This window comes from Oryctolagus cuniculus, chromosome 11, assembly GCF_964237555.1.
Source record: "Oryctolagus cuniculus chromosome 11, mOryCun1.1, whole genome shotgun sequence".
Lineage (NCBI taxonomy): Eukaryota > Metazoa > Chordata > Mammalia > Lagomorpha > Leporidae > Oryctolagus > Oryctolagus cuniculus.
The window spans coordinates 52515328-52524446 of record NC_091442.1 but is presented as its reverse complement, the minus strand read 5'-3'; the positions used below and the strand labels follow the sequence as shown (position 1 = coordinate 52524446).

Genomic DNA, 9119 nt, shown 5'->3' with positions numbered 1-9119 from the left:
CCGCCACCGCCGCCGCCGCCGCCGCCCGGCACCGCCGGGGTTAACCCGCGGCGGAAGGATCCGCGGCGTGTGCGTAGAACTGCAAAGTCACAGCCCTTCCTCCGCGAGGGCCGAGTCCCTCCGCCGCCCCGCTCCAACACAAAATAGGGCCGCCTCTCCTCCTTTCTCCCCCCCGTCTTGAGTGGGGTTCTCCGGGCAAGAGGCCCTCCCGGATTTCGCACCGGAGGCTTCGCGAATCTCCACGACCGCCGCCCAGGTCTCGGGCCAGGAAATAAGCCCCTTCGGAGGAACCACCCTACCGGCCGAGCAGGAGGCGGAGGGGGTGGGGGGGAGGCGGAGCGGCGCCGCGCTGCACTACTTTCCTCTCCGGTTGCAAATGGCTGCCTCGTTCCCCACTTTCCGCTCAGTTTCCTGACCCCCCGGCGCCGGGAGCCGGGGTTGGGCCATGCACCTCTAGGCCCCCCGCGACCACAGCCAGCCGGGGGTCGAGGGGGTGCCGCTGACCGGAGCCGGCCAGGCCGGGGGCGGGGCAGCTCCCGAGGCCAGAGGGGAAGGGAGGCGAGCGCTGGGCCTGGAGCGGCCGGCGGGGAGCGGGCAGAGGGCTCGTACCGCCCGCCCCTTCCTCTTTCTCGCCCACCTACCCTCCTCCTCCCTTCCCGGGGTGGGGGGGCCGGGGAGCAGAAGGTGGGGGGCTCGAGGCCGCCGAGGGCGAGCGCTCGGGGTCGAGGAGCCCGGCCGCTGGGTGTGTGTCAGGCTCAGCCCCGCGGCCCCGCCGGCTCCGCGTCGCCGCCGTAGCTCGCGCGGCCCCGGGGCGCCGGCCCGGGGCGGGGGAAGAAGGGCTCGGCGCTGCGGCCGGGGGGCGCTGCGGCCGGGGGGCTCCGCTTTGCTCCGGCCCGGGCGCGCGCGGCGGCGCGGCGCTCCTTCCGGGCTGCGGGGAGGCGCCTCGGCGTTCCATCTGGAGAGCCCCGGCGTTCCGCGCGAGCCCGGCGCGGGCGGCCGGGGCGCTGGCCGGGCCCCGGGACTGAGAGGCCGCCCGGCGGCGCGGATGCACAGCCTGCTTGCCCAAGATCAAAGCCACCGGTGCTCTCTTTGTGTCCGCTCGGGATTCGTCGCCCTGGGGCTGTCCATGGAAACCTAAACTGCTGGAACCCGAAGCAGAGAGCCTCCCCCCCCCCACCCCTTCAGCTGCTTGCTTTTTTTTCGTGGGGAGGGTGGCCACTCCGACCTGGATTTACCGTTCTTGGCCCCCGTGAGCCCCCCCGTGCGGGGGGCGGCTGTGATCGCTCTGGCGGTTGGAGGTCGGGGAGCGGCCCGGGCTCTGGCCATGTTCTCGGATGAGGATTTCTGGATCGCCCTGTGAAGAGGTGAGTGGAGTCTGCCCGCCCGCCAGGGCCCAGGAAAGGTTGAACTTGGGGGCACGGCCAGATGGACTCTCTTTGGCCAGAGCTGGCTTTGGGTCGGGGGAGGGGGTGGGTACCAGGCCTGGGGAGGGCTCCCTTGGCAGGCAGGGTCTGTCAAGGGAAGCCGAGCCCGGTAAGCCGGGACAGAGCTGAGGCCTGGTGTTGTGGGGTGTGCCTCTTTAAAGACGGGGGGCTCGGGGAGCCACGGGAGTTTGGGAACGTGTCCAGGGAGCCTGTCTGCCTGTTTATTTTTGTGTTGGGGGGAGTCCGGCTAAACTAGGACCCAGGCCTTGATGCCAGGAGCCAGTCCCGGGCTGCTGCCTCGCCTCCTCTCGGGGTTCCTTGTGGGTTTTGGGATGGAACAACTCGGAGTTGGGAGTGGGGGTGCCGCTGCCGGGTCAGGCTGACTTCCAGGGTGGACCCTAACGTTGCTCCTGCTTGCCCCGGTGCCCAACAGCAGTGTCTGGGAGGCTCAAGGAACCCTAACTCCTCAACAGGCCTCCCTTCTGTGGGTGAAGGGGAGGCTGTGTGGAAAGTGGCCAGTGTGATCCAGGGGCTGGTTGGGGCTGCTGCGGCCCCCGCTGTTCCACTTTAAATTACCCCTGCCCAGCAAAGTGACCCCAGCAAGGCCTAGTGCTGTCTTAGCCTGCTTCACCTCCCCTCCTCTTGGGATGGACATAATCTCCTGGGGATTATAGAGGAGGCCGTTGAGATTTGCTCCCTGCGAATGTGGGCTGCAAAAAAAAAAAAAAAAAGAAAGAAAAAGAAAAAGAAAAAAGAAAAAAAATGGCTTTTGTCTCCTGCTTTCTCTGGGGCCTGATGTGGAGAGCTGGCTGCCCAGGAGTCCCTTGGCCTGTGCTACAGGCCCCTCCCAGACCCCTTCAACCCTTTTCTAAGCAGGGACTGTTGACTAGGCCCCTAGGCCTCTCTCAGCCTTGCAGAGGTAGGGTGGCCTCTACCTCTTAGGAGGAGAAGCCAGCGGTTTCCAGCCCTGGCAGGAGGGGTTGGGGAGAAGGGGTGTGTGTATGCACACAGGAAAGGTGCAGCACGAGCCTCCTGCTTCTGGGCTCCGGGCTGAGATAGCCCCTCTCACACCTGTCATGCTGCCCAGCGGGGATTCGGCTGTGCATTTTGCTCCCTCCCTGCACCCTCTCCAACATACATGTGCTAGCTCTCTTTGAGTCTGGTCTTGGAAAGGCAGAAGTGGGGGGTTTTGCCCTTGGGAGGTGTGAGAGGTGGCACAGGGGTGGTAGAGATAGGTGAGCTGTCAGCCCTGTTCCCTGCTCCTAACCTTCCCTGGAGGATGCCTTCTGCTGTCTCCAGATAACTCCCATGGGTGAGGCTGCTCCCTGGGAAGCTGTGGCTGCCCCTGGACAGAGCCAGGGACATTCAGAGGGTCTGCAGCGCCAGTGTTGCTTCCTGGAGGGCTGACTCAAAATGGGGGTGGGGCGAGGTGTGGTTTGATCCTCAGACTGGGAACCAGGAAGTCCTGAGTCCTGCTGAAGAGCTGTTCACTCAAGGGCCTGCTTCTGCCGTGGACCTCTCCAAGTCTCTATTTCCCCCTGGGCTGGGAGAATGAGGACGAGCTGCTGGTCTGGGAGGAGGCAGAGGAGTGAGGTAGATGGAGAGTAATCCCTGCCGACCTCTTGCTGTTGGGGGCCTTTTAGGTAGGACTGAGGAGTGTCAGCACCATATTCCACTCTGGCGAGGCACTAGCCCAGTTTAGATCCAGGGAAAGACCCTCGTGGGGTGTGTGTTGTGTGTTTACTGGCTTTGAATAATGGGGCTTAAGGGGGGGCCTGTGGTCTTTTTTTTTTTTTTTTTTTTTTTTTTTTTTTTTTTGCTGAGTTATGTTCAGGGGCCTGATCATTGGGCCTTGGCATTAGGGTACAGGTGGTAGACTGGAGGTGCGCCTCCCTAGATTCTTTTTGGGACAGCCGACAGGATCCTCTGATTCTCGGTGGCTGCCTAAGTGGGATGGAGGTGGCTTCTGTACCTTCTTGGGCAGTGCCAACCTTACCAGGCGAGAGGGCTGTACTTGGGGGAGTGTGGGGGAACCTGCCCCTCTGGCCTTGTGTGAGGCAGTCCTCCTACCCACTGTACTATTGCTGTCGCTTCTTTATTTCTTGCTGCCTGTGGCTCCTTCGGCCTTGGCTTCGAGAGTAGAGCTGGTGGAGAAACTCTGCGGCAGGTGGTGGTGGTAAGATACCGGAAAGTGCAAACATCCAGAAACTGGGACCTCTTTGGACCTTTGGGGTGTGGCTGGGCCTTGAACAACTGCATAGGAAAGGGGGCCTGGCTCCTGTCCCGAGCTCCCTCGTGGAGCTCCTGCTTCCCTCGGGTTGCTTCTGGGTGCTCCTTGAAGTTCCAGAGCGGCTTTGCTGTGCGCTGGCCCAGGACCCACCCTTGCTTTCAGGTGTGGTTGTGTGGCAGGTTTGGGGATGGAGGTGGCAGGTGGCAGGTGATCTTGGCTTTCCCTGTCCAGTAGATGATGAGTGTTAGCAGGGGGGAAAAGTGGGAGAATTTCCCAGCCTACGACGTGTTGGTTCAGTGGGTGTTGCTGATAGGTGGAAATGCAGTATGAACTCGAGGGAGGAGGGCTGATTTTGTGGTTCTTGGGGGTCGTTTGCCAGTCTTGGGCACCTGGGAGGGTTCCCCCTATGCCTTTTTTAAGTGTACGTGCTGCTGAAATGAGCACTGCCCCCGTTGCACCCCAGGCAGCTCCTGTTTGGGAGGAGTGGGTTATGGTCATTCTGGGTAGAGGAGAAGGTAGGAGATCAGGCTCTGGAGTGCGCTCACCACTTATAGTCTTCTTAGGGACCGCCCCCATCAGCGCCTTCTCAGTCACCTCGAGCTCCCTCTCCTATCGCTCACCCTGGTAACTCTTCTTATTCTTTACTCCCCTCTTTGACTGTGCCGGGCTTAGTCCCACCTGTCAGCTCCAGGAAAATATGCCCAAAGGTGTGGTTCGCAAGTTTTTGAAGGATGACTCTAGCGTGTTGCATTGGCCTCTGGTACAGGCAGGCATGTCTTCCAAGAGGGGACTTGGGACCGTTACTCCCTCTGCCCCCCACCCCCCAACTCCTCAGTGTGTGTGGAAACCCTGCCTGACGGAAGAGGAAGGAAGCTACTCAGCTCTGCTATGTCCTGTCCTGTTTAGAACTCCTCCAAGTGGCAGTGTGCTTCCTGAGACTACAACTCCCAGCATGCCTAGCTCCAGGCCTGACTACACATGCTCAGTAACTCTTAAGGCACACTTACTGTTAACTACTAGGGGCAGCTGAGGAGGAAGGGCAGTTGGTGTCGCTAAGGGCAACAACCTGAGGCCTTCAGGCTGGGTTAGGGCAGGGGCCAAGGGTGGGCCTGAGCTGGATCTGGACTGACAGTGGGTGGAGATCGGGGAGTTTTCCTCTGTAGTGGTTGGGATTGGGATATCCTCATTGAGACCAGCAGAGGTGGAGGAGATCCGTTCATGCTTAGGCTTTAGTTCCAGTAGTGTGTTCCATCTCTCACAAGGTCCCAGACCACCGCTGGAAGAGGGATCTGGGCCGAACTCAGACTTCCTGGGTTGGCACCGACAGGCCTCCAGGATGGCAGTGAGGAGCAGCACAGGGGGCACAGGGCCCCCCAGAAACCAGGGACTCAGAGATGAGGCAGAGTGTGATGCTAGCTCTAAGTGGGATGTACTTCTGGTTGGATGCTGTTGCCCTGGGAACTGTTACAGAGGAGGCTGGAAGTGGGACAGCGGAGTGGGTCCCCTGAGAATCCAGAATGGGCAAACAGGGTTTATGTTTACCTGGAGAGGAACTGGATGGTGGCACAGGGCTAGGGAGAATGACTTTCCTTGTCATTAGTGTAGCATTTCTAGGTAAGGCTTTGCTCTGGGGTCTGGGTACCATGAGCTGACTTCCCCCTTGAGATTCTGGAAAAAGTGCTTATTGAGGAGACTCCCTGGACAGACAGATACCTCTTCTGGCACCAACAGGTCTCCCCGAGAGGGCCCTGCCCAGTCGGAGAGAGGGATGGCCAGCCAGAAACCGCCTGGCGAGGATAAAGACTCAGAACCGGCAGGTGAGTAGGGTGCGTCCTGGGTGTGCTGTCAGCTTTCTGTCTTCGTGGGCAACCTTAGACTCCTGGTGCTGATGTAAGGACGCGGACTATGTCTGTGTACTCGGCGGGTAATTACAGGACTTTGTTCTTTGAAACAGAAGTTTAACTGCCATCGCAGGTTCACTGATGGCTTTGGATGATCTTGCGGATCCGGGGGAGTGGACGTGGTTTGTAACTCCGGCTGACGTGAGCCGCGTTGTCTGTTGTTTCAGCTGATGGAGCTGCAGCTTCTGAGGAGCCAGGTGCCCCTGAGCCCGAGCTTCCCAGCCCTCACGTGGGGGAGGCGTCTGTCCCCAGTCCTGGGAGTCCCAGGCTTCAAGGGCCTCGCGGGGACTGCAGGTAACTCGCGTTGGGGAGTCGGGGATAGGAAGCACCCAGGAGGGTTTGATTTGCGAATCTGGGGCTCTGAAGGAAGAGGATTGTTTGGGGAGCAGGGGCCTGCTGGATCATGGGTTTGGCGGGCCTGGCACAGTGCTGATGCTTGTGTGTCCACAGTGAGGGTCCAGCGCGGCGCTGTGCTCTCTGTAACTGCGGGGAGCCTAGTCTGCATGGGCAGCGCGAGCTGCGGCGCGTTGAGTTGCCGTGTGACTGGCCCCGGTGTCCAGTGGTGTCCCCCGGGGGGAACCCAGGGCCCAGTGAGGACCTGTCACAGATTGGTTTCCCTGAGGGCCTTACACCTGCCCACCTGGGAGAACCTGGAGGTGAGTGAGGGAAGTGGGGGCAGGCCACGGGGAAGGGGCTCGGCGTGGGCACCTTGTTGTTAACTCTTTCCTTTCTGTTTACCTGTTCCTACCTGTGAAGGGTTCTGCTGGGCTCACCATTGGTGTGCTGCGTGGTCAGCAGGCGTGTGGGGGCAGGAGGGCCCAGAACTATGTGGTGTGGACAAGGCCATCTTCTCAGGGATCTCACAGGTGGGGCTGGGGTGAGGGGACTGCATAGGCATAAGGGCAGGCAGGCTGGGGTGGGCATCCTGGGGCAGGGCCAGAGGGGGCTGGCTGGCACTTGAGGCTTTGTCTCCACCCTGACAGCGCTGCTCCCACTGCACCAGGCTCGGTGCCTCCATCCCGTGCCGCTCGCCCGGTTGTCCACGGCTTTACCACTTCCCCTGTGCAGCTGCCAGTGGTTCCTTCCTGTCCATGAAGATGCTGCAGCTGCTATGCCCAGAGCACAGTGACGGGGCTGCACATCTGGGTGAGGAGCTCTGCCCTTTGGACACAGGGCAGGTGATGGGCACTCATCAGAGTGTGTGCTTATGTGCCATCAGGAAGTGTGAACGTTGTGAGCCCAGGGGTGGGGGCTCTGCCTGGCTCCCTGACTGTAATGTCTGTAGGGCCTGGGATAGTAGTAGGCACCCAGTCACTCTCTCTGTCTCATTCACCCCGTGTTGCAGAATACCTCTTGGGTGCCCAGCACCATGCTGAGTCTTGCAGAATATCTCTTGGGTGCCCAGCATCATGTCTTGTGAGGCACCTGCAGGTGACCTGTGCTGTGTGCCCTTCCCCTGCAGAGGAGGCGCGCTGTGCTGTCTGTGAGGGGCCGGGGGAATTGTTTGACCTGTTCTTCTGTACCAGCTGTGGGCATCACTATCACGGGGCCTGCCTGGACACTGCTCTGACTGCTCGCAAGCGTGCTGGCTGGCAGTGCCCTGAATGCAAAGTGTGCCAAGCCTGCAGGTAAGAACGGGAGGGCAAGAGGGAAGCACAGCTTAGGGTGGAAAATGAAGGTGGGAAGGACACTGTGGTGTTCCCCATGTCCCCACAGGAAACCTGGGAATGACTCTAAGATGCTGGTCTGTGAGACATGTGACAAAGGATACCATACTTTCTGCCTAAAACCACCCATGGAGGAGCTGCCTGCTCATTCTTGGAAGTGCAAGGTGAGTGACCCCTCTTCATGCCTAATTCTATCCCACAGACCTCTCAGAATATTCCTGTGGTAACAAGTCAAGCACAAAGGGACTTCAAGAAGTTGGCGCAGCAGTTAAGTCGCTGCTTCCAACACCCACGTCCCACATCAGAGTGTCTGGTTTGAGTCCCGGCTACTCTGCTTCCGATCCAGCTTCTTGCTGGTGTGAACCCTGGGAGGCAGCAGGTGATGATGGCTCCAGTACTTGTGTCTTTGCCACTCATGTGGGAGACCTAAATTGAGTTCTGGGCTCCTGACTTTAGCCTGGCCCAGCCTTGGCTGTTGCAGCCATTTGGGGAGTAAACCAGTGGATGAAAGATCTCCATCTCTCTCTCTTTTCTCCCCGTTCCCCCGACCTTTGTCTCTTATTTTCAAATAAGATAGAAATAAAAAGAAAAATGGTAAAAGTTTGTGGAAAATGGAGTTAAAAGGTAAGTTTATTTTGGTGTAAAGAATCTGGAAATCCACGCATATGGAGGATATCACAGAGTTCACGGAAAATGAATATTATGAAAACTATGCATAGATTTCAAAACTTTCACACCGAAATGAACTTTTCTTAAAAATTTATTTATTTATTTATTTGAAAGGCAGAGTATCAGAGAGAGACCTTCTGTCCGCTGGTTCAATCCCCAGATGGCCACATATGGGATGCCAGCACTGCAGACGGCGGCTTAAGCTGCTGCGCCACAGCGCCGGCCCCCAAAGTAAACTTTTAGAACTTTTTTTTTTAAGGGATTTGCTTATTTATCTGAAAGGCAAAGTTACAGAAAAGGAGAGACAGAGATAGCAATCTTGATCCACTGGTTCACTCCCCAAATGGCCACAATGGCCAGAACTGGACCAGGCTGAAGCTAAGAGCCAGGAACTCCAATCGGGTCTCCCATGTGGGTGGCAGGGGCCCTAGGACTTGTTCTGTCTGCTGCCACTCTCCCAGGTGCATTAGCAAGAGCTGGATCAGAAGTGTAGCAGTGGGGATTTGAATTGGAACTCCTGTTATGAGATGCCAGTATCATAAGCAGTGGCTTAACCTGCTGCATCACAAAGCTGGCCCCCAAAATAAACTTGGACTTCCATTTCCCTTGAACTTTTTGAAGTCCCCTCGTATCTTCTTCCAGTCTCTGCTGTCTGTCTGACCAGTGCCTTTTTGGCCCGCTCCCTTCTCCCTAGGCATGCCGGATATGCCGGGCCTGTGGGGCAGGCTCAGCAGAGCTGAGTCCCCACTCTGAGTGGTTTGAGAACTACTCCCTCTGTCACCGCTGTCACAGAGCCCAGGGAGGTCAGCCTGTCAGTTCTGTGGCTGGGCAACATCCCCCTGTCTGTAGCAGGTAAGGGTGCGGGCTGGCAGGAATTGGGATGGGCGGTGGGAAGGACTGGAACTTAAGTGGCCTTTGAGGAGAGAGCAAGCACTAGGGTGGGGAGGAAGGCCTGCGGCCTTCCCCCTGCTGCAGGGTACTGTCTGTGCATTGTTAGCTGGCGAGAGCCACAGTGCCTGCTTCCCTGTACCCTCTGCAGATTTTCACCCCCAGAGCCTGGTGACACCCCCACTGACGAGCCCGATGCTCTGTACGTTGCATGCCAAGGGCAGCCAAAGGGCGGGCACGTGACCTCTATGCAACCCAAGGAACCGGGGCCCCTGCAATGTGAAGCCAAACCACTAGGTGAGTAGGATTTGAGGGTCCTTTTCCTCTGTGGTGAGAGATG

General features: G+C 58.7%; 1 protein-coding gene across 15 annotated transcripts in view; it reads left to right on the top strand.

Moving 5' to 3' along the window:
* The first annotated feature begins 1226 nt into the window (after positions 1-1226).
* The window catches only part of KMT2D (lysine methyltransferase 2D), a 40809-nt gene continuing 32916 nt past the window's right edge, over positions 1227-9119 (top strand). For 14 of the 15 annotated variants that reach the window (XM_051845422.2, XM_051845421.2, XM_070052188.1 and 11 more), the window contains exons 1-10: positions 1227-1364; positions 5386-5471; positions 5723-5849; positions 6006-6211; positions 6312-6421; positions 6539-6701; positions 7018-7183; positions 7272-7386; positions 8586-8743; positions 8931-9076. In XM_051845422.2, the coding sequence (XP_051701382.1) occupies positions 5423-5471; positions 5723-5849; positions 6006-6211; positions 6312-6421; positions 6539-6701; positions 7018-7183; positions 7272-7386; positions 8586-8743; positions 8931-9076 (1240 nt within the window). In that variant the 5' untranslated portion in view covers positions 1227-1364; positions 5386-5422. Of the gene's footprint in view, positions 1365-5130; positions 5269-5385; positions 5472-5722; positions 5850-6005; positions 6212-6311; positions 6422-6538; positions 6702-7017; positions 7184-7271; positions 7387-8585; positions 8744-8930; positions 9077-9119 lie in introns of those variants that run through there. The other variant, XM_051845414.2, reaches the window with a different exon arrangement.